This window comes from Jaminaea rosea (genome assembly GCF_003144245.1).
Source record: "Jaminaea rosea strain MCA 5214 unplaced genomic scaffold BDZ90scaffold_9, whole genome shotgun sequence".
Classification (NCBI taxonomy): Eukaryota; Fungi; Basidiomycota; class Exobasidiomycetes; order Microstromatales; genus Jaminaea; species Jaminaea rosea.
In genome coordinates this window covers 262,257-283,244 of record NW_020289983.1, presented here as the reverse complement: position 1 = coordinate 283,244, position 20,988 = coordinate 262,257, and the positions used below count along the sequence as shown (strand labels likewise).

General features: G+C 59.2%; 12 protein-coding genes across 12 annotated transcripts; 7 read left to right on the top strand and 5 right to left on the bottom strand.

The window, feature by feature from the left end:
* Positions 1 to 1,761: 1,761 nt before the first annotated feature.
* BDZ90DRAFT_192123 (hypothetical protein) lies at positions 1,762 to 4,363 on the bottom strand. Its single transcript, XM_025503877.1, has one exon. The coding sequence runs from the start codon at positions 4,319 to 4,321 to the stop codon at positions 2,096 to 2,098; it is 2,226 nt and encodes a 741-aa protein (XP_025361399.1). The 5' UTR covers positions 4,322 to 4,363; the 3' UTR covers positions 1,762 to 2,095.
* A 144-nt stretch (positions 4,364 to 4,507) lies between these two features.
* Positions 4,508 to 5,917, top strand: BDZ90DRAFT_232892 (hypothetical protein). The gene has a single exon (XM_025506428.1). The coding sequence runs from the start codon at positions 4,543 to 4,545 to the stop codon at positions 5,578 to 5,580; it is 1,038 nt and encodes a 345-aa protein (XP_025361398.1). The 5' UTR covers positions 4,508 to 4,542; the 3' UTR covers positions 5,581 to 5,917.
* On the bottom strand, positions 5,680 to 6,559 carry BDZ90DRAFT_261039 (phosphomannomutase; the record flags this gene model as incomplete). Its single annotated transcript, XM_025508330.1, has 2 exons — positions 5,680 to 6,013; positions 6,096 to 6,559. The coding sequence occupies 2 exons, from the start codon at positions 6,557 to 6,559 to the stop codon at positions 5,680 to 5,682; spliced, it is 798 nt and encodes a 265-aa protein (XP_025361397.1).
* A 242-nt stretch (positions 6,560 to 6,801) lies between these two features.
* BDZ90DRAFT_280270 (hypothetical protein) lies at positions 6,802 to 9,996 on the top strand. Its single transcript, XM_025509264.1, has 2 exons — positions 6,802 to 6,961; positions 7,033 to 9,996. The coding sequence occupies exons 1-2, from the start codon at positions 6,838 to 6,840 to the stop codon at positions 9,894 to 9,896; spliced, it is 2,988 nt and encodes a 995-aa protein (XP_025361396.1). The 5' UTR covers positions 6,802 to 6,837; the 3' UTR covers positions 9,897 to 9,996.
* A 165-nt stretch (positions 9,997 to 10,161) lies between these two features.
* BDZ90DRAFT_280269 (synaptobrevin-domain-containing protein) lies at positions 10,162 to 11,069 on the top strand (the record flags this gene model as incomplete). The annotated part of the gene is made up of 4 exons (XM_025509263.1): positions 10,162 to 10,314; positions 10,421 to 10,525; positions 10,612 to 10,950; positions 11,031 to 11,069. The coding sequence occupies 4 exons, from the start codon at positions 10,162 to 10,164 to the stop codon at positions 11,067 to 11,069; spliced, it is 636 nt and encodes a 211-aa protein (XP_025361395.1).
* Positions 11,070 to 11,387: 318 nt separating this feature from the next.
* On the top strand, positions 11,388 to 12,227 carry BDZ90DRAFT_207634 (HAD-like protein; the record flags this gene model as incomplete). Its single annotated transcript, XM_025503986.1, has 2 exons — positions 11,388 to 11,481; positions 11,563 to 12,227. Coding segments are annotated over 2 exons (759 nt in total), but the record flags the coding sequence as incomplete, so codon positions are not given.
* Positions 12,227 to 13,521, bottom strand: BDZ90DRAFT_232890 (cytosolic Fe-S cluster assembling factor CFD1). The gene is made up of 2 exons (XM_025506427.1): positions 13,384 to 13,521; positions 12,227 to 13,290 (listed from the first exon to the last, which is right to left on the bottom strand). Exons 1-2 carry the CDS (start codon positions 13,496 to 13,498, stop codon positions 12,296 to 12,298), a joined length of 1,110 nt encoding a protein of 369 aa, XP_025361393.1. The 5' UTR covers positions 13,499 to 13,521; the 3' UTR covers positions 12,227 to 12,295.
* A 564-nt stretch (positions 13,522 to 14,085) lies between these two features.
* On the top strand, positions 14,086 to 15,273 carry BDZ90DRAFT_246526 (AP endonuclease; the record flags this gene model as incomplete). Its single annotated transcript, XM_025507564.1, has 2 exons — positions 14,086 to 15,025; positions 15,053 to 15,273. The coding sequence occupies 2 exons, from the start codon at positions 14,086 to 14,088 to the stop codon at positions 15,271 to 15,273; spliced, it is 1,161 nt and encodes a 386-aa protein (XP_025361392.1).
* Positions 15,274 to 16,121: 848 nt separating this feature from the next.
* Positions 16,122 to 18,319, top strand: BDZ90DRAFT_192048 (acid protease). Its single transcript, XM_025503876.1, has 3 exons — positions 16,122 to 16,586; positions 16,664 to 17,995; positions 18,093 to 18,319. The coding sequence occupies exons 1-2, from the start codon at positions 16,231 to 16,233 to the stop codon at positions 17,922 to 17,924; spliced, it is 1,617 nt and encodes a 538-aa protein (XP_025361391.1). The 5' UTR covers positions 16,122 to 16,230; the 3' UTR covers positions 17,925 to 17,995; positions 18,093 to 18,319.
* Positions 17,982 to 18,673, bottom strand: BDZ90DRAFT_192018 (hypothetical protein). The gene has a single exon (XM_025503875.1). It carries the CDS (start codon positions 18,391 to 18,393, stop codon positions 18,040 to 18,042), a length of 354 nt encoding a protein of 117 aa, XP_025361390.1. The 5' UTR covers positions 18,394 to 18,673; the 3' UTR covers positions 17,982 to 18,039.
* Positions 18,421 to 19,902, bottom strand: BDZ90DRAFT_232887 (hypothetical protein). The gene is made up of 2 exons (XM_025506426.1): positions 19,159 to 19,902; positions 18,421 to 19,086 (listed from the first exon to the last, which is right to left on the bottom strand). Exons 1-2 carry the CDS (start codon positions 19,857 to 19,859, stop codon positions 18,879 to 18,881), a joined length of 909 nt encoding a protein of 302 aa, XP_025361389.1. The 5' UTR covers positions 19,860 to 19,902; the 3' UTR covers positions 18,421 to 18,878.
* A 185-nt stretch (positions 19,903 to 20,087) lies between these two features.
* Positions 20,088 to 20,987, top strand: BDZ90DRAFT_275077 (hypothetical protein; the record flags this gene model as incomplete). The annotated part of the gene is made up of 2 exons (XM_025508863.1): positions 20,088 to 20,310; positions 20,377 to 20,987. 2 exons carry the CDS (start codon positions 20,088 to 20,090, stop codon positions 20,985 to 20,987), a joined length of 834 nt encoding a protein of 277 aa, XP_025361388.1.
* Position 20,988: the final 1 nt, after the last annotated feature.

Genomic DNA, 20,988 nt, shown 5'->3' with positions numbered 1-20,988 from the left:
CCCGACCCATACTGACTTGCAGGTCCCCTCCCCCAGACAGGTATCCGCTCGCTCCGACCACGTCTCCACGCTGTCTGCGAGAATGTGCTGGCAGCGCTGCAGGAGATGGGCACTTCCGCAGGGCTTGTTGAAGATGGCAGCTCGATTCCACAATACCGTAGCAGAGAGGGCTCGCGGGGGTAACGGTAGGCCGGAGATTGAGACAGCTTGCCGATGGTGATCGAGGGGAATTGAGACTTGATCGCAATGACATATCGAGATATTCGCATGCCCTTGATGACAGCTCATCTCCCGTCTTGCCTGCATCTGCGCGTCTTTTCACGGCCTTGCGGCCAAGACCGGAGAGGAAGGGGCCACTGAGCGAATGCAACGCACCCGGCGTAGAAAGCGGTGCAGTGTAGCGGCGGGGCGAAGAGGAGTGGGTGTCAACACTGCCTCACTTGAACGTCAGATGAGCTCTGCGTTCTCACGGGGAAGTGCGACGGTGGAAGGGATCGTCTAGGGTCCTACCGCGATGAGGGCGGCAGTAGCAGCATGATCAGTGAGAATCGGCCCTGCCCCTCGCTGAGGGCGCACTGCATCATCTGAGCTGCCTCACGTCTTGCTGGATCTCGCTACCGGCGGCCTGAAGTCCCTGTGCACGTGATGATGGCTGAGCAGGCAAAACAGGGAGACTGATGGTCAGGCATGCGGCGCTGTGACACTGACATGCTTCTGTGCTTACCTGGTCGAAGCCTTAGGCGCAGGCCGCGAGCGAGAAGGTTGTGCGGTCATGGAGCGTGAGTTGAGGGCTGCTGTGCGCGACTCGCTAGCATCGAGCTACACTCACGAGTCGTCCGTAATGGAGCCGGCCGCGTAGTACTGCGCAAGCTCGTCGTTGCCCTTCTGTCTGCGCACCGCTGTCTTGACCGTCTTGCACAGCTTCGACCTGGGGCCCGGATCGTCACGGAAGTTGATCAAGGCTTTTGCCCTGCCCGAGCGCTTGAGCTACTCCTTGCTTCGAGAGGGCTTTCATGACGACAGTGGTAGGAGTGGCGTGGTCTTCGAGGGGCGATATTCCGCGCATCCACTCTGCGGTAGCCATAGCGTCGGTCTTTTGGGTTGTTGAGCTTTGGCTGGGCTAGACTAGCCTGCGCTCAGACCCCCTCTTTGCCCAACTAGCTTCTTGAGCCTGACTTTGTGTCCTCTTCAGCTTCCTGTCTTGTGATTTATCACTTTGAATCGATGTGCTTCACTTGCCATGGCTTGTGGATCGACCTTGTAGGGAGGGGGAACGCTAGACGCGGGGCCACGGAGGCTTGCTTAGCATGAAGTCACGGACTCAAATCTACTGATCTGCTGCGCAGCTTACCATAAGCTTTGCGTATCCGTTTCCACAACAGCAGTAGCGTAGCATGGTGGTGCTTCGCAAGGTCTCTTGATGCTGATCTCGCCTCTACGCCTTGGCAGAGACCTGCCTGATCTTCATCAGGTGTGCGAGTAGAGAGGGCGAGGCAAGATGAAGAGACAATGGGGCAGCGATGCGAGTGCTTTTGGCCTTCACTGGCGAATCAAGGCCCGCGAGCCGAAGGCCCGCGAGCCGAAGGCTCGCGGGCAGCGTGGTGAGTTGCGGAGGTCTCTGCGAAGGCGAGTTGGGGAGTGGGCGAGAGGTGATACGAGGGGTAGAGACGGAGAGATGGAAGGGATGACAAGATTGCGAGCGTGTGTCGTCCAGCTCATCGCCAGCGTCGTCGCGAGGGCAAAAGCGGATGTGATACGTCGAGAAAGATTGCGCCCAACATCGACGGTGCTCCGTGCCGGCCCGAGCGCAGCAACAAAGAGGCGAGAGTGACCGTAAGAGCGACGGCAAGAGCGATGGCGACAATCACTCGGAATGCTGCTCCGAAGGATTCGAGCAGACGAACCGTTCCCTCGCTGCTGGTGGCCACCTGTGTCCGGCACATAGCACCGCCGACCAGGGAGACTCACCTTCTGCAGACTACGCGAAGGGCAGCTCTTGTCTTCTTTCCCCACGATGCCTACTCAGAAGGAGAGAGACAAGGCGGGCGCAATCGGCGAACGCAATGGTATTATGATACACGCCTACCTCTTGAGCTCACAGCTCATCGTGCCCACGTCTCGCTCCATGACTTGCCTCGCTCTCTTGACTCTGCTCCTGCTCATCCCCATCCCCGTCTCGATTTTGATAGAATCGCTCTGCCCTCTCTGCGAGGGTTTCCCTCTCCACCTGCCCCGGAGCACCAGGGACTGGCTTTGGTCTCCACGCCTGGCCCCTTGCTTGGGCATTGAGCTCTGCGAATACGCGGGCGGCTTGAGGTTGCTCCTCCGCTCCACCTTCAGCAGGCACAGTCTCGCCTCCCTCCTCGCCGCCGCCGTCCGCCTCAGCCCCGCGACCCTGCATCCCCTCAACGAGAGCCGCAGCTAGCCGGTCGAGCCTCGCCTTGCGACGTTGCGCCATCACGCTCTGGGCGGCTGAATCTGTTGAGTCTTGTGTCTGCGCTTGCGCTTGCTCTAGCTGCTGCTGCTCCTGCCCTCCGCTCGCTCTACCTCTCATGCGGTTGAGCTCCGACTCGATTGCCCGAGCCAGGCCCGCTTGCAAATCTTGAGCCTCGATGGGAACACCTTCTTCGCCGCGACGTAGTCCCGCTACTCCAGCAACAGGCTGCCCTGCCTCGTCTTGATCGAGTATGTGGACGCGGACGCCGTCATTAACAACAGCGGCTCCGTCTTGTTGCGCCTGTCCTCCAAAGAGGATCTTCGACAGCAATTCCTCCAGCCCCTCCTCTCGCCCAGCACCTTGAGCTTCGCCCTCACGCCGACCCTCACCCCGTCCCACCAGCTCTCTCAACCTTTTGCCCGCTCTATGCCTCGCTTGCAAATGCTCCCTCGCCGTCGCCTCTGGGTCACCCTCCTCCTCCCGCCCCGCAGCGCGCATCTCTGCCTCCTGTTCTTCCTGTGCCTGCATCCAATCGGCGGCCCAGCTGCCAATCGGCTCCACAAGGGCGTTGCCCTCTTCGTCCCAGTCCAGCGCGTAATACTCGTCGGACTTGAGGGCGGTGGGGTTTTCGGCGGAGGGAAGCCAGGGTGATGTGCTCGTCGTGTGCAGGTATGCGTCGCGGTCCTCTTCGGCAGGAGCCGAGGTTTCCTGCTCTGCGACGGGGCGATCCTCCTTATCAGCTCCTCGAGACGCTTCACCACGCTCTGCATCCTCCACAGCTTTGACGGTCTCGCCCTCGACGACGCGCCTACACTTCCACTCCCCAACCGCTTCTCCACCCTTTTCCCCGCCACGCTCCCTGCCAACCTTCAATTCCCTTTCTCTACAGATTAGACCCGTCTCCACGACCATCACGTAGCTACACGTCGTCGTCTCCTTGATGAGCGCGATCCTGCTCGCCGAGCTCGGAACAAGAGCAGGATTACAGTGGTACTGCACCTCGACGTTGCGCGGCTGATCGTTGATGTCGCAGAGGGTGCCGTCTGACCAAACTTGGCTGAGGTAGCGTTGCTCTACGCCCGAGGTGGCGAAGCGGATCGTTTGCATCAGCTCCGTGCCATTGTCGTCGTCCAAAGAGACATTCGAGGAGTCGTGGTCGTCGTGCGATCGCATAGTGGACAGATCGCCTCCACCATGATGATCGGCGGTAGACCCCGAGCGTTCATCCCATAGTCGCCCGCCTACCCGTTCTAGCTCCCTCTTCCACCTGCCCAGCACGTATGCGTCCTTGCTCGGGTCTTGCGCTGGCACTCTACCCGGACCCACTGTTGCCTCGATAGCTTTAAATTGGCGCACGCTCTCACCGAAGCAGAGAGAGTACGTGAACCAGTCGAGAGTATGGTAGAGGCAGGTCCCCTTGAGTGGTGCGAGGAGGGACAGTCCCGACTCGATGACGCGATGGCGCTCAGCGAGAAGTGTGCTTGGGGTGAGAGTAGACTGTACATCAAACGCGCCACTGGACGACGAGATTGCTGGCGGAGTAAGGGAGCACAAGTGCGCCTGGCGCGGCGAAGAATGGATGAGCATGTGATGCTCCCCCCCCCTCTCTCCCTGCTCTGCATTCCATCCCGCTAAATCATTGCCATGTGCTTCGCGACTCTTTGCGAGCAACGCTGCTGCCGTTCCATTCGATACAGTGGCATGGTCGTCGAAGTGCACCTTGAATGCCGGGTGAGCGAGGAGGTCAGAGGGAAAGCGTTGCGAGGTTGAAGAGGAGAGGCCCATCGAGGGGGCTGGCTTGCCCAAGCGGAGGGCCTCGGCGTTCGCTTGCTGCTGCAGCAGGGCTGCAGCGAGGAGCGCAACGAGTGCTGGCCACGACAGCATAGCGGGCGTAGTGGCGAAGTGATGGCGAGCAAGCCAAGACGGTAAGACGGTTATGCGGGCGAGCGAGCGCTCAAGCCAGGCTCCACGACGGCCATGCGCTGCTCGCGTGGCTGGTTCCGTTCTTTGGACCCAAGTTCGGACCGGAGAGGCGAGCAAAAGTTGAGGATTCAGCAAGCCTGAATTCTTCGACTACCGTACCACCACACACCTCGACAACAACGATGGCGTCGCAGCAACGAGACACTTCGCCCTCAGGCTCCTCTTCCTCTTCCGGCTCATCAGCCAGTGGATCCGCCTCCCCACCTCCTCCATCCGCGACGCCCTCCTCCTCCCGCCCCCGCAAATCCCAGTCCTCTGCAACGCACGAATACGAACCGCCTGAGGGATACTCACTTTCCGATCTGTCGGGCAGCGCATTGCAGCACGATGCTCTCGCAAACGGTGACAAGCAGGTGTGGCTCTTCAAGCTCCCCGAAGGAGTGAACGCGGCGGATCTAGATGGGCTGAAGCTCAATGTTGGAAAGAAGACGAGGGCGGCTTCGCTGCGAAACAAGGAGGATGCGTACCGATTGGTAGAGGCAAAGGGATCTTCTCCGGCGTCGCAAGATGCACGCAATGCTCAGGCGGGGCACTTGGAGGGTAAAGCGAAGCGGGAAGGGAAGAAGAGCCAGCTCGTGGACCAAGAGGAGGACGACGATGGAGCAGCCGCTTCGTCTAGCACAGTCGCGCCGGGGGCGTACCTCTACCTCCCTACTGGGCCACGCAGCGTCGGGCAATTGCGACAGAGCAAGATGCCGATTGCAAGACGATTTGAGCTCTTGCTGGACGTGAGCGCACCCGCTGCCAGCACGGCTGATGAGCAGGAAACGTCCTCTTCCAAGAAGACGAAGACGAACGGCGCCCAAACCCCTGCGGAAGCCCGCATGGCCAGCATTGAAAAGCATCGTCGCCTCAAAGGCTACTTTGCGCCCGTTGGGGCAATGTACGATGTTGCCGCCGCAGAAGCCGGGCCGCAAGCCGCAAGCGCAACGACGACAGCCACTTCGACGCCTGCCAAGAAGGACAAGAAGCGCAAGAAGGGCGAGGTAGAGGCCGCCGAGAAGGAGGCAGCGGCGGCTGGAGTGGCACCAGCAGCTTCGCCGTCTCCGCGAAAGGACAAGAAGGTCAAGAAGGAGGAAGCGGGGGACAAGGCGAGCAAGAAGGAAGCAAAGGCAGAGAAGAAGGAGAAGAAGAAGGAAAAGAAGGAAGCAAAGGCGTAGAAGGGCGAGAGCATTGCATGCACTGCAGTCTAATTGCAATCCAGCTAGGTGACATCGACAAATACCGAGCAGCTCTACCTTTACATCCTTTGAGCGCGTCTAGGCCTGAAACAACTCGCCCAGCTGCTGGATCGTATCCTCCGGGCTCGTCACCGTATGCCCTTTCGTCCTCTGATCCTCAAAGATCTCGTAGTCGTTGCCGCCTTTGTACGTCTTGTCGCCGAAGAAGTGAATCGTTTGGAAACCGTCGTCCTTGATGTGGTTGAGGGCGTACGTCTTGTCCCATCCGACAGGGAAGACGTCGAATGAGATCTGCCCGCCGATGCTGTATGTGAGGCCGTAGTCTGGGAACTCGCGCTGGAGTGCAGCAATGAAGTCGCGGCGGATGTTGTGCTGCAGGTCGTACTTCTCGAACTCGATTCGCTCTTGGATGCTGGCGACAGCGTGGGAGGAAGGCTCAAAGGTGGTCAGTATCGCGAGGTAGCCGTCCTCGCTGATCTCTTCCCCGCGCTCACGATGCGTTCCTCCCGATGGGCGAGACGTTGATCATGCCTGCTCTGAACTCGATGAACGTCCCCCTCATGACCGGAATTTCCAGCCCACTGATGTATCTCAAGCAGAACTTGACCAGCTTCTGGTACTTCTCCTCACCCAACCAACCCAAGAAGCTCTGGCTCGCCAGCTCTTTGCCCATCTTGTACGCTGTCAGCCCATTCTCGGCGAAACCATAGTCGAAGAGGTCCACGCAATTGTAAGGCTCAGCACCGGGCAGCTGCAGCTGTTCCTGGATCTTTGGGAGGTTAGAGCCGCCGACGAAGCCGATTGCGCATTGCGTGCGGAGGTGCTGGAGCGTCTGGAGCATGGCGGGCGAAATGGATTGACGCGCGGGGGTGAGCGTGCCATCGACGTCGAAGAGGCAGATTGTCGTTGAGCGCGGGCGCGAAGCCAAAGGTACGGGGGCCGGAATGGGAGCGGACATGTTGGGCTTTGCTGTGTAGTGGTGAGGAGGAAAGGAAAGAAGAGGGCGCAAGCAGCAGCGTGAGAATGTGTTGATTGGCTTTGGCTCGAGGCCCGCTCTCGCTCATGCAAGGCAACCTTGCTCGGGCCAGTGCGAGGCGCTCTGTCCGCCCGTCGCCTGTCGCGATTCGGCCGCGGCGCGTCTCGCCCTCGAGTCGAGGTGGAAGTGGGAGCCTCGCGAGCGGATGGCATTCATTCGCTCACTGCACCTTTCCCAAGTCACTACCCTCGCATCCTTCCATGTCAAGGCCTTCGCCGCAGGTGCATCGCTCTACGGGCGGCTACTCACAACAGCAGCAGTACCGTTCAGCGCAACAGCACCCGCAGCATTATCCGCCTCGTCGCCTCGATGATGGCACAGAGCGTGAGTCGCTACGCTTCGTGCTCTTGTAGAACGAATGTAAAGCTCATCTTTCTCCGATCGCACCCGCACAGCAAGCTACCTCACGCCGCCTGGCCCCTGCAATCGTCTTCTCCTCGCTCTCCTGTCCCCCTTTCGCGAGGAGATTGCATGGTCCCTCTCACGCCTCATCCACGCATCCAACTTCCACCCGCACCACCTCATCCTCTCAGAGTGGTGTGGGCTGGCAGACCGGCTGATCAGCTTCGTCGATCGCTTCAACAAGGCAGCACGAGGAAGGCCAGGCTGGGAGACAGATGAGGAGGAAAGCGTTCTTCGACAGTATGACCATTTCGAAGATGAGGACGACGAGGAAGGCGACGAGGAGAGCCAGGGAGCAGTCGTCCTCGCGCAGCAGCCCACCGTCTTCGACCCACGCCGCAACCCTTCACACTACTTCATCCTCAACGCGGCCGTGTCCGCATCTCTCATCCTGCGCAACTGCTCAGAAACATCATCAAACGCCGAATGGATCTCCAAGCTACACGACGTTGCCCGCGTAGCCTACGAGATCATCGCCCTCCCTGAGGACCTCTTCGGCTTCGAGGATGGCACGGACTTGAAGGAGGGGGGAGAGGTGGAAGAGCAGATGCGCTTGGAGGGCGTCAGAGAGATGAGACTCTACTGGGCGGAAATCGCTCAGACCTTGGCGCCCAGGATAAGGGTGTACCATCGTGCGGAGCTAGCTAGATTCGCGGATGGATCGGTCAAGAGGATGCCCGGCGCGATGATCGCCGCTTCGTCAGGCACGATTGATGACACCGAAGCCTCGCCTCGCCATTTGCACTCTTCGGACCGCCTCTACGCGCACATGGTCCTCCTACTGCACACCACCTCTGACCGTGCTCTTCTCCTCGCCTCTCTCCGCTTCCTCGCTATCCTCATCTCCGCCTCATCAAAGACAAAGCAGGAGATCTTCGTAGAGCGTGCAGTTGATGTGGACACTGGAGGGATGAGCCCTGGCATCGTCTCGCGCTGCAAGGAGCTCCTGCCCCTGTACGACCTCGACGAGCAGCTCGCCGAGACTCTCATGGACTGCTTGGCCGCAACGGTTGATGTGGTGGTGGAGAAGCCCAACCCCAAAGCATCGAAGGCGTCGGACCAGGCCGCGGCCGGCGTGCTCGGGCTCGAAGTCGACGACGAGGAGCCTGAACTCCGTCGCGAGTGGCCAAATGCCCTCAAGCTCATCTCGCCCGGAGACAGCAGCTCCAGCCGCGCACAGCTTCCCTCTCAGCCCACTGCAACTATCCTCTCCCGCATGCTCGGCATCAACACCACCTCTTGGGATCGCACTACGAAGCTACAGCCTCACCCGCACCAGCAGCACGTCCTCCGCTACATACCCAACCGCGCCACGCACGAGCGCGAGATCGTCGCACGGGCTGACCGCACAAATGCGGACGCTAAAGCACGCTGGCGCCGCCTGCGGGAGATGAAGGCTGAAGGTGGGCTGGTTGAATACACAACGGCTTCGGAGAAGATGGCACTGGCAAAGATGAAGGAGCCGGACCGCGTACAGGAGTGGTTGAAGATGGTCACGAAACTCGTGCCCAATCCACCAGCGGAGACGGGCGCGTACATTACGCAGATGCAAATCTGGACGAGCTATCGCGATACATTTGAGCCGCTCGTCAATGGGAGTCAGAGAAGCGGCGGTGAACCTTTGCCGCCGCTGATGGCAGCTGCCGACGTCATTTCGAGCGTGACGGCCTATTTGCCAGGCACGCAGGCCATCCTTCGACCCGAGGAGGATGTGCGAGTTGGGGGACAGAAGTTCATCATTTCGGGCTTGGAGGGGAATCTGCGCCCTGAGGTCAGACGATACAACTGTCAATGGCGGGGATGTCCGCAGCCTGCTACTGATACGAGGGAGGGGCAGGGAAGCCATATTGACGCGCATGTTAGGCACGCAGTTGGTGCAGGCCAGGGCAGAGAGGGTTGTCGGTGGGCGACGTGCGATTACAAGTTGCCTGGAGGAAGGGTGGAGAGAGGGGACAAGGCGATGACGCTTGCAGGACATGTGAGGACGCATCTGCCTCAGCAAGAGAGCGCAGCAGCGGCAACGAACAAGGCAGAATCCAGCACTGCTCCTGCGAGCCTCGAAACAGGCTCGGGCCGCCAGGTGACTCTGAAGCGCAACGCCTCGTCCACCTCTACCGACGTCTCAACCCCTTCAGCCCCGCAAACGCACCACCTCCAACCAGACGGGATCCACGCACGCTCTGCCTCTCGCCCGTCACGCGGCACAATCGAGCGACAACTCACCATCGACTACAAAGTGTATCGCACCCCCTTTGACCCCTTACGCAATGAGGCGCATGGTATTGCGGCGAACGCAGCGCGCATTTTCCTTGCAGCAAGCAACATGTGTAGGGTAGTGTTGGGTGAGGGAGACGATGCTGACGAGGAGGAGAGTGATGAAGAGGCAGAGGGAAGTGAGGAAGAGGGTGAGGGAGGAGCAGGCGGTCCGAAGGGAGGCAAAGGTGTCAAGCGCGTAAAGCTCGACTTTACGGATCGACAACAGCAAGCCAAGTTCGGTATGCCATTTGTCCTTCCCAAGAACTTCCAGGCTACCGTCGCAGCGGCGGTTGCCGCCCAGGCTCAAGCCGAGGACGAGGCCGCTGCAGGTGAGGGGGACGCAAGCATGGCGGACGCCGCCAGTATCGCCCTCGGCCCTGGGCAAGGATCGACCACGTTGGCAGCTCAGTCCCAAGTGGAGCTTCGCAGCGAAGCTCAGGCCGCTCTAGGTGAGCTGCAGGCCGTTGAGGACCAGCTGCTAGGCTGGGCCGGGTGCAATGACATTCTGGCGAAGGATCTGCTCGAGACGCTGGATAATGTGGCACGGACGAGACGTGCGCGAGTGAAGGGCAAGGGGCCGACGCAGAGGGTTGGGAGATAGAGATGGAGGGAGCTGAGCTGTCAATACTAGATCCGCTTGTCATCCCTGTCATGATTGTGCACGAGCTACGAGTGGTCGATCGACTTAACGATGTGATGAGAATTTGGCGTGACCGTAACGTCCAGGGCTCCAGCGGAGATGGATGCTCAAGCCGCGCCCGTCTCGCCTCGACCCTCGGTGCGTCAACCTGGCCTGGTTCCGTCCCCCTTTGCCCTCGTCTCCACACCTCACCGAACCCCACTATCACCAGCCTCAACCACTCGTCATGCCCATTCCCTTGGCACTTATCGCCTCCGGCTCGAATATCATCGTCGAGTCGCACGACGAAGGCTCTGATCGCTTCCTCAGCGCCGCCTCGACGATCTTGACGCGCATCCCGCCCAACTCGAGTCGACTCTCTTATGCCTTTGAGGAGTGGGTGAGTGTCAAGATTCGCTGCGATTTTGATAGCAGTTTTACTTGCGCTGTTACCGAGGCGCAGGCGCTGATACTCTATCTCCCTGTCTGCTCACCCACTCTCGCAGCTCTTTCACTACGTGAGCGAGGAGGGATGGGTATATCTCTGTGTTGCTGATGGGCAGGGAGGGAGGAGATTGCCCTTTGCGTTTTTGTCAGAGGTGCAGAAGGAGGTGTGTACGACCAAGGCGATGCGAACAACTTCACGACCACCTGAGGCGAAGCTGACATGCTACTGGACCTGCCTCTTCGCCAACAGTTCCTCTCTCTCAACCCCACCCCTTCCCCCAGCTCCCCCGATGCGCCGCACCTCGCCCACTTCGCGCCCACCCTCCAAGCCCTTCGCAAACGCTTCTCCTCTTCCCCCGAGTCCGACCCAGTCAAAGCTGCTCAAGCGGAGCTAGGTGCCGTTCGCGACATTATGACGCAGAACATCGAGCAGGTCCTCTCTCGCGGAGAGAGGATCAGCTTGCTGGTGGACAGGACGGGCGAGGCTGCGAATCAGAGCACGGCTTTTAGGCGTAGAGCCAAGGGCCTGAGGAGGACGATGTGGTGGCGCAATGTCAAGGTGATGGGATTGGCTGGATTCTGTGCGCTAGTGAGTTCAGGAGGAGGCGAAATACCATGCAAGGTGGGTGGAAAGCTGACGCATACGTCCTCCTCCCTTCTCACCCGCAGGTGTTCCTCCTTTTCCTGTGGTCCGTGTTGCACGGTTGAGGGTGTACACTGCCTCGTTCTGCTAGATGTGTTGACGATCGTCCTTGTCCCTATCCCGAGTAATATACCACCATCTCAACCAGCTTGCTGCAAAGCATACCGTGCCCTCCCGCTTGAAGTTGTCCGCCCGTCGGCCGGCGAGGAGGCCGAGGTTGAGGTCCTGAGGTCCGAGCGCGACTGGGGGCGGGAAGAGCGATCCAACACTTCTTCCTCCCTTGACTCACCTTTCTCTCGTCCAACAAGACCGCAATGTCAGCTGCGCCTGCCAGATCACGAGCGCCTGGCCCACAGACCGTCAAGGCTGTGCTGTTTGATAGCGATGGGTTGCTCATCGACTCTGAGACCATCTACACGGACGTGGTCAACGAGGTGCTCAGGCCCTACGGCAAAGAGCAGACTTGGGAGATCAAGGGTAAGGGCGGCGGCGGCGCCTGCTGCCATCCCGTGTGGTGGCGATGCCCAAGCTGACCACTAGTCTGATGTACGTCCCCAGAACGTCTCATGGGACGCAGCGAAAAGGAAGCAACAGAGATCCTCCTAGGCGCCCTCTGGCCTCCCCGTGCCGGGCACGATGAGAAGTACGACATCGCTGCTTGCCCCTTCGAAGTTCCCACTTTCCTCAAAGACCGCAACGACCTCCTCCTCAAGGCTTTCGAGACCGTCAAGCCTATGCCTGGCGCTCAACGCTTGGTTGCTCATTTGGCCAAGCACAAGATTCCGATCTGCGTGGCTACGGGGTCGAAGAAGCCCAACTACGAGATTAAGAGTGGAGCCAATCCTGAGATCTACAAGCATTTCGAGGGGAGGGCGATCACGGGGAGTGATGAGAGGCTGAAGAGAGCTAAGCCTGCTCCGGACATTTTTCTCCTGGCGGCGAGGGAGGGACTTGGATTGGGGAAGGCATTCGCTGCCAGCATCCGAGATCAAGGGGAGGAGAATGACGGGCGACTGAAGGGCGGAGAGGGGAGTGTGCTCGTCTTTGAGGATGCTACGAATGGCGTTGAGGCAGCTATCGCTGCTGGGATGCAGGTGGCGTGGGTTCCGGACGCCAATCTGCTCAAAGTCGTTGGCGAGGATATTGGAGCGACGGTCACGCTCAAGGGTGGGCTGGAGGATTTCAATCCCGAGCTGTTCGGGTTGCCGCCCTTCGAAGACTGAGACGTGCAATGCAGTGGTATTACAGAGAACAAATGAAGAAACATCTACAAAAGCGAGCTTGCTTCTGCTCACCTTCCTTCCGCGGTTGATAGCGCCTGTTGCGCGACATCGTCCCCCTGCTCGCTCACTCTCCGCGCATGCTCTTCCACACCCTCGATGGCCTTCGTTGCAATCTCGGCGAAGATGGGAAACGTCTGCGAGTCGCGATATCGCTGCATGAGGGTGCGACTGAGGAGAGTGCCTGCGGGTGTGGCGCTTTCCTTTGCCACGGCCGTCTCAGGTGTTGACGTTGCTGGTAGCGATTCAGTCACATCGACGCCATTCGTCGCCGCTGATGTTGATCCTGTGGCTGCCTCGACTTTCTTGACGGCCCCCTGTTCTCCTGCACTCGCGCCCTTTGCCAATGCAACCGCCTCGTCCTTGGCATCATCCAGCACCCTCACCAACCCCGGATCAATTGGTATCCTCCCCAAGAACCTGATGCCCTCCCTCTCAGCGAGCGCCTGCCCACCACCCTTTCCCCACACATTTGTACACTCAGCACAATGCGGGCACACATATCCACTCATGTTCTCTATCAGCCCCACGACTGGCAGCCCGACCTTAGAGCAGAAGTCGAGTGAGCGCAGATTGTCCGCAAGGGAGACGGCCTGCGGTGTGGTGACGAGGATAGCGCAGGGGCTGAATGGCCGGAGGTACTCCATTAGAGAGATATGCTCGTCGCTCGTACCTGGGGGCGTATCGACGATGAGGTAGTCAAGCTCGCCCCACCTGACGTCCCCGAGGAACTGCTTGATCATCGCATTCTTCTTTGGCCCTCGCCAGACGACGGAATCATTCTTGCCCTTGAGCAGCATCGCCACACTCATGACGGCCAAGCGTTGTGAGGCGTCCACGTAGGCTGGTAGCCAACCCTGTGAGGATTGAAGGATCTTGGCTCCTTCGAGACCGCACATTCGTACTTGGGAGGGCCCAGTAAGGTCAAGATCGAGCAGGCCTACGCGTTTCCCTTGCGCAGAGATGCTGAGGGCCAGCTGCGTTGCAACGGAGGACTTGCCAACGCCTGAAGCGTTGGAGGGGAGGAAGCGGTGCGTAGTCGCGTGAGCTGCGCTTGAAGACGACTGGACGTTGTCTTCGTGGCGTGGGCGCTACTCACCACCCTTGCCGCTCAGCGAGCAGATGATGTTCTTGATCTTGCCATTACCGAAGCGGCTGAATATCTTTGGGTCCACTGCGGGCTGCTGTGAAGAAGATGCAGCTGAGGATGCCATGCTGTGATTGATCGAGACGAGTGGTAAGGAAAGCGAAACGATGTGCTGCACGGCCGGCCGTAAGAGCCGCGAAATGCGCTCCGTTATCCGTGCTGACATAAGCGATGCCACCACTCCACTTGTCGGGCGACCAAGAGCGAACAGCTTGCCCTGGCCTCCTGACATCAACACAAGTTTGCAAGATGCAAGACAAGTAGCAAGCCATAAGCTCGATGTCACAGCGTCGCTCCACGCGCATTGCAAGCAGTCGAACGATCAAGGCTGAGGATGATGCCGGCCAGCATGTCGTCGAGCAAGTGGTCGTCAAGGCTGAGCCGGAGCAGGATGTAGAGCTGACCGTGAAGCGACGCAAGCGTGGTCGCGGCAAAAAGCGTCAGGCGCCCGTCAAGGAAGATGCGACGACAGAAGGCGAAGTCGGAGCAGCTCAGACTGTGGGGGTCGAGTCCGGCGAAGACGTCAAGCCTCTGACCTCGTCCGATGATAAAGCGTCACCCAAACGTCGCAAGATCAAGAGCGACTCCCCTCCCGTCCTCGACGCCCCCGACCTACACGCCTTCGCCGACCGCACACACTGGGTGGGCGCTCACATGAGCATCGCTGACGGCGTGGAAAACAGCATCGCCTCTGCCCGCCGCTACGCCTGCGAGGGCTTCGCGCTGTTTCTCAAGGCCAAGATGAATTGGACTTACAAGCCCCTCGCGCAGGAGAATATCGATCGCTTCAGGCGGTGGCTCCCTGCTCTTGGGTACACGGGTAAGAGGTGCTTGCCACACGGCTCCTACCTGATCAATTTGGGCAATCCGAACAATGTCAAGCGGGCTCAAGCCATGGATAGCTTCCTCGACGATCTGCGAAGGTGCGCCCTGCTCGGCATCTCGGTGTACAACTTCCATCCAGGCTCCGGCGTAGGCGAGTGCACAAAGGAGCAAGCTTGTACGAATATCGCCACGTGCATCAATGAAGCCCACCTCACACTCGCAAAAGAAAACCTTTCGTGCCCGATCATTCTACTCGAGAACATGGCAGGTCAGGGTCAGCAAGTGGGGCGATACTTCGAGGAGCTGGCAGACGTCATCGCCCAAGTCAGGGACAAGGGGAAAGTGGGCGTCTGTCTGGACACGGCGCACGCTTTTGCTGCTGGGTTCGACATTCACACCATCGCAGGCTTCAACGCGATGATGGCCGACTTTGACCGCATCATCGGTGCGCAGTACCTGCACGGCATGCACCTCAATGACTCCAAGGAAGCGCTTGGGTCTCGCAAAGATCGGCATGAGAACATTGGGCAGGGGCACATCGGCCTGGCGCCCTTTTGGTGTATCATGAATCAGGAGCGCTTCGCCGGGATGCCTCTGGTGCTCGAGACACCTGCGGCGAGCTGGCGGGTATGGAAGGGGGAGATCGAGGCTCTCTACGAGTTGCAGGGGCTGCCGGAAGAGGAAGGGGCGTGGCGGGGGGTGAAAGAGAAGTTGAAGGCATTGAGCGAATTGCCAAAGGAGATGGCGGGGACTGATATCGCAAAGGCCGGTAAGGATGCACAGCGGGCTGCGGAAGGATTGCCGCCGAAGCCCTACAAGGATCAGAGGACCAAAGGGGAGGGGGACAAGAAAGGGGCCACGGGCAAGACCGCCCAAGCAAAGGTGAAAAAAGCTACGGCAGTCAAGAAGGAGATATTGAGAGGGCAGGCTTTACAGCACGCCACGGACGAGCTTGCCATTGACAGGCCTGCCGCAGACGGTGGTCTCGCACCCAAGAGGAAGAGGAAGGCGCTGTGATCTTTCGAAGAGGGGACGCGGTGATCTTTGACGATGCACGTTGAGCACAACTGATACCATTTTCATTCACGCAGCATGCCAGATCTGTGCTGCACCCCGCTCAAGAGCCGGCGGTAGGGCTGCGTGCGGATATTCTTCCTCAATCCAGCAATGTGATGTCGTGAGGGGTCCTCGTAGAACCCTGCCGTATGAAGTGATCGGATGCAGCGCGTCTACGGCCTCCACCTGCCTCATTTTATTGGAATCGGCAGTCAGTCGGCAATGGCAGCCGTCGATCTCCAAACGCACCTGCCGAGCTCGGCACCGCGGCGTGACGGTGCAGACGTGAATAATGGAGCGACCAGTGTGAGTGACCGTCGAATAACGCCCATCGATAGCATTGGCAGCGCATTCAAAGACGTCGCAAAGCTGGTGCTTGCTGCTGATGTCGTTCGTGCCCTGCCAAGCTCACCTCCTGAGTCGCCGGCTTGTCTGACTTGAATTCAAGCGCGACCTCCGACCGCGTCCACGCCGGCGACGAGGCTGTGCCAATTTTTGCTGCCCTTCGCAGACTGTCAGGACGATTTTCAAAGACCGCGCCGACCGCTTCTCCTCTCTCAGCGCTCGGCGGCCGCGGAAACCAATGACGTTAGAGACGGTCTGCAATGCGGGGGCGACTAAGCTCTCAGGCTGGTCTGCGCTGCAGGACGCCGACGATGCAGCACAAGCAAGCAGCAAGAGCGTGGAATTCCTGCTTTAGCCTCGGCCAAGAAGCCCGTACGATCCCGCCGCCCGCCCACGGCCCCTCCATTGCTCGCTCGCTCGTCATTGCCACTGAGAGAGCAGTCAGCGGTCCAGGAATCCGAGCTAGTCACAACTTTCTTTGTTACCACATCACATAAACATCTGTCGCGACCCCTTCGCATTTTCCATCCTCTCTTTCATCCATCGTATTCATCTATCCTCACGCGCCCCGACATGAGGAACTTCGCAGCCGTCGCCGGCTTGACGGCCCTCTCGGCGTTGACCGCCAACTCGATTGTCCTCCCTCAATCGGTCGGTGACCAACGCTTCGCCGCTGATGAAGCCGCTGCCGCGTCGTCCCAGAACGTCAAGCGTTCCACGAACGATGGCGTCTTCGCGAAGCGCAACCAGGGCGAGTCGATCCGCCTCGAGCTGAACCACTCGAAGCGTCAGCCTCTCGACAGCATGGACAAGGTCAAGGAGTTCGCCGCCAATCAGAAGGCTTACGTTCAGCAAAAGTACGGGAAGAAGAAGGCCAGCGACGCCGAGAAGAGGCAAGTCGCCGGTCTCGTCGACTACGGTCAAGACTCGTGAGTACGCCACTATTGCCTTGATGATGTGGAGGAGTGGAACAGCACGCTCATTCCTATCCTTCTCCCCGCTGTAGCTTCTACTTTGCTCAGGTCGCCGTTGGTACGCCCGCGCAAAACTTCAACATTATTCTCGACACCGGCTCTAGTGACTTCTGGGTGACCGACGCTGACTGCAGATCAAGTCAATGTGCCGACGTCGCCTTGTACAACACTGGTGCCTCCAGCAGCTCTGTCCAGTCTCAGACGCCTTTCCAAATCCAGTACGGCTCAGGCGCTGTGCGCGGCACCCTTTACGCGGACACTGTAGCCCTCGCTGGCTACACCGTCTTCAACACCACGGTCGCCGGTGTCACCCAGCTGGCTACGGGTACGCTTCGCTCCCCCACGTCGGGCATCATGGGAATGGGCTTCGAGCAGCTTGCCACCTCTGGCGCCACGCCCTTCTGGGAGGTGCTGGCCAAGTCTGGCACTCTTCAGACGCAGGCGTTCACTTTCCAGCTGCAGCGCAACAAGATGGCAAGTCAGGACGCCCTCAGTTCGGGCGGCGTTTTCACCTTGGGCGAGATTGATGGCAATCAGTACCAGGGCGACATCACCTACACGAACTTGCCGAATAGCCAGCGCGGACGAGCAGGCTACTGGGCAATTCCGCTGGACAATGTCCAGCTGAATGGCAATACGATCAGCACGTCCGGCCAGCTCGCCGCTATCGACACGGGCACAACACTCATTGGTGCTCCGGAGGATATTGCCGACCAATTCTACTCGCAGATTCCCAACGCTCAGCCCGTCAACGTCGGTGGTGAGCAGGGTTACTACGCCTACCCGTGCGACACGAACTTGAATGTCGCATTCACCTTCGGCGGAAAGACTTGGAGCATCAGCTCGGCAGACTTCAGCGGTGGCACTGTTGCACAGGACCGCTCTGGTCAAAACTATTGTTTGGGGGCTATCTTCGGAGCTAATTTGGGCAGTGGTGCTCCCGAATGGATTGTCGGTGATTCGTTCCTCAAGAACGTCTTCTCCGTCTACGAGTACGAGCCTACGCCGCGCGTCGGGTTCGCTGAGCTCAAGAACGGCCAGGCCCAGAACGCTCCCGTCAGCATCGGCCTCGTGCCCTCGGGGACTGCAGCCAACAGGCAGCAAGTATCGCCCGCTAGCTCGGCCACCGCATCGACCGGCGGTGGCGTCGGTCCGCCGTCCCTCTCCGTCGACTCGGCTGCGGCTACTCAGACCAACATCGTCGGTGGATCTGGCCTTCCCAACCCGGTTGCCGCGAACGCGGTAGCCACTGCTTCGGTGAGTACAGTGCGGAATGGGAAAGAGTCAGTGTAGTGTGACATTGTGGCAGAGGAGGGGGGCATCTCGCTCTCCTTTCTGCCGCTTCGTTACGGTGCCAGGCTCAAGTGGCTGCGAGCAAAAGCACATTCGCCTGACGAAGCGCTTTCCATCACCTTTCTCCTAACCCTCGAACATAGAATCTGACACCCTCATCTTCCTCCCCTGCTGCCGCCGCTGCGCCAACTTCCTCTTCTCCCCTCCCCTCTTCCGCCGCCGCATCCACACCTTCCTCCTCGAACCGCTCGACATCGACCGCTTTCGTTACCTCGACACAGCCCTCCCTGACGACGGGCACCAACTCCCTCAGCGGCAGTAACGCGTCGGGCGCCTCGCGCTCCGCACACACTGGTGCACTCCTCCTCTCGGCTGGAGCGGCCACGCTCTTCGCTATTGTCGTTGGAGGCTCGCTCCTGTAAAGTGTCAGCGGGCCACACGACAGTTCATCAGTCAGCCAGCCAGTCATGAAATCGGACACCACCTCCTCGTCTTCTTGCACATAATTATGTCTAGGATTACGTTTCTGTGGATTTGCAACGATAACATTATCCCTCTCTCCTTCGGCCTGCAACTACGCTGTATCCTGTCGTTCTCTCTCGCGCTACCTCTACGTGCTCCGTAGCAATGCCAAATAGCTTTTCCAGAAAGTCGACATGCGCTGATAGTCTGTACAGTAAGCAGTGAGGCGTGATGCCGCCTCAACAAAATGCGCAGGTAGACATACGCTGTCAACGCGTGCCGAAGCCGCTGACCATGGCTCCGTGCAGTAGTACCGCTCGAGGTGCTGATAGTCGCCGAAGGCTGCGAAGGGTCCTCCGCGCCTGGAGCAGCAGCGCTACCTTGTCGTGTGCTGGCGATGAAGCTAAGGGCCCGGCACAGCGACTTCTGGCCAGGCCATGCTCCGAGGAAGCATCTTGAGGCGCTGCCGGCGTCACCAGGCTACCTCAGGGCTCAGAGGGGCTCATATCCTCCGCTTCCCCTGCCACTGCTTCCTCCACCCGACCCACCAGCGATAGACTTCCACGCATGTCTTCCAGCGTCCTGAACAAGGTAAGGCGCCTCCCTCCAGAAGTCGCGATGCGGGATCTCGTAGACGCCGTACTTCTGGTGATTCTGGTAGGTACCGAGTACGAAGTAGATGATGAGACCCATGATAATGCTGCATGCGCATATAAGCAGGTCGAGTGAGTCTTGATCGAAAGCTTCGTCAGGTGAGCATCGCCCAACTCACAGGAAAAAGAACCAGCTAAAGAACCCCCATCCCCCTTGTGCTGGCTGCAGCGGGTTCGTCCCATCCCCAGCCGGGTCCCCATCCTTATCCTTCGTGCTCATGGGGCAAGCGATCTTCGTCCTCCAGCTCACCTTCCCCTCGCCTTCCATTAGATCGTACCCCTTGAATGTCGGTTTGCTTTCCACTGACGCCGAGGGGTCACATGACATCTGTATCTCCAATTTCTGCCGTCTTCCCGCGTACTCCGGGCCTTTGAGCTCTAGTGTCCATTCTTTGCCGTCGGTCGATACGTCTTCCAGCTCATAGCGATATGCTGCCCCGTCGCCGTAGAAAGGGATGATCTGGTTGACTACGTCGTCACCGCCTGCTGAGAGTTTGGAAGAGACTCTTTGGCATACACGCGTGCCTGAGCCACAGGATTGGTCGGAGGGGAGCGGTTTGCACAGGGAGAGAGCGAGGGAATAGGTTGTGATGCTCGGCGGGGTATCGTACTTGGCTGATATGATGACAGGGTCGAGAGAAGAGAGAGAGGAAAGGTCGTATTGATTGGATCCGAAGGTGAGGGGTTGTGCGCAGTCCAACGCTGCTGCGCTCGCTGTTGGGGCGCGACGTGTGAGTGGATCTGCACCGGCCATTGACGCGAGGAGCAGGATTGATGCTTGAGTGATTTTGGACCGTCTCGAAGGGTTGGATGAAGTCATGGTAGGAACGGGCGTGAGAGGGCGGCCGTCAAGGTGGTGGTTGGGAACGAGAGCAAAGCAACGCACGGACTTTGGCTCTGCCCACGGCCAGTCCGACTCTGGAGCTCCGAGTTGGAGATCGAGTCGAGTCGCTTTGCGCGGGTTTGCTTGCCCTGCTCCCGCTCAAATTTGGTGCCGTACGACAAAAGCTTCGCCTTTCCGCGTCCTCACCATCATCAGCATACAGTCATGTCACAGTCAACACAGCCAGTCAAGCTCAATGACGAGCAAATCGACGATCTCCTCTACTGTGCCCGAGCAGGCGAGGTCGAGGACCTCGGCGCTTACCTCGACGAGCTGGTACCGCCGTCCACGCAGGGAGCCGTCAAGGTGAAGCAGGCTGTCCTCGCCCAGGTGGTAGACGGGTCTGGGAATGGCATGTTCCATTATGTTTGCGCGAATGGACATCTGGGTGAGTATGATGATTTCTTCAAGTCTGTACGCACGTGCTGACACCAGTTTGCCGTTGGTGTGGCAGATACCTTCAACCTTCTCTCCCCACTCTCCTCCCTCTCGCTCCTGTTGCACCAGAACTCATCAGGCAACACGCCACTGCATTGGGCGGGCCTCAATGGTCACTTGCCACTCGTCAAGGCACTTGTAGAGAGGATAGAGGACCTGGAGAAGGAAGACACAGAGGGAGCAAAGGTGATCAGGGAGAAGCAGAGGGAGGAGGAGATGAAGAGAAGAGCAGAGAGCAAGAGGAAGAGGAGGCAAGAGGCGGCGAAGCAAGCTGACGAGGACAAGAAGAGCGAGGCGGCGACGGGCTCCTCTGAGGACAAGAAGACGGCACCAACAAATGGCGATGCCGAGCTGGATGACGATGAGGAGGATGATCCGCCAGAGCTGTCCCTCTGGGACCTGCGCAACAACTTCGGTCGCGGCCCGACATCAGAGTCGCAGATGAATGACCGCGAAAATGTCGTCCAATTCCTACTCACAAGAATGGCAGCAGGCGGCGGGGCTGAGCCGGCAAGCACAAAGCCGGATCAGGAGGATGTCAAGGAGTTGGAGCAGAAGACGAAGGAGGCCTCATTGGAGGACAAGGATGGGGAGGCGAAGGGTCAGGAGAAGGACACCTTATCTTGAT

Excerpts from the sequence above, each read along its gene's own strand:
- BDZ90DRAFT_192123 (XM_025503877.1), bottom strand. The coding sequence starts at position 4,321 with ATGCTGTCGTGGCCAGCACTCGTTGCGCTCCTCGCTGCAGCCCTGCTG.
- BDZ90DRAFT_232892 (XM_025506428.1), top strand. The coding sequence starts at position 4,543 with ATGGCGTCGCAGCAACGAGACACTTCGCCCTCAGGCTCCTCTTCCTCT.
- BDZ90DRAFT_280270 (XM_025509264.1), top strand. The coding sequence starts at position 6,838 with ATGTCAAGGCCTTCGCCGCAGGTGCATCGCTCTACGGGCGGCTACTCA. Across the intron at positions 6,962-7,032 it reads CCTCGATGATGGCACAGAGC|CAAGCTACCTCACGCCGCCT; the intron begins GTGAGTCGCTAC and ends GCACCCGCACAG.
- BDZ90DRAFT_232890 (XM_025506427.1), bottom strand. The coding sequence starts at position 13,498 with ATGGCATCCTCAGCTGCATCTTCTTCACAGCAGCCCGCAGTGGACCCA. Across the intron at positions 13,291-13,383 it reads CTCGCTGAGCGGCAAGGGTG|GCGTTGGCAAGTCCTCCGTT; the intron begins GTGAGTAGCGCC and ends CCAACGCTTCAG.
- BDZ90DRAFT_192048 (XM_025503876.1), top strand. The coding sequence starts at position 16,231 with ATGAGGAACTTCGCAGCCGTCGCCGGCTTGACGGCCCTCTCGGCGTTG. Across the intron at positions 16,587-16,663 it reads GTCGACTACGGTCAAGACTC|CTTCTACTTTGCTCAGGTCG; the intron begins GTGAGTACGCCA and ends TCCCCGCTGTAG.
- BDZ90DRAFT_192018 (XM_025503875.1), bottom strand. The coding sequence starts at position 18,393 with ATGACTGGCTGGCTGACTGATGAACTGTCGTGTGGCCCGCTGACACTT.
- BDZ90DRAFT_232887 (XM_025506426.1), bottom strand. The coding sequence starts at position 19,859 with ATGACTTCATCCAACCCTTCGAGACGGTCCAAAATCACTCAAGCATCA. Across the intron at positions 19,087-19,158 it reads TTTAGCTGGTTCTTTTTCCT|CATTATCATGGGTCTCATCA; the intron begins GTGAGTTGGGCG and ends ATGCGCATGCAG.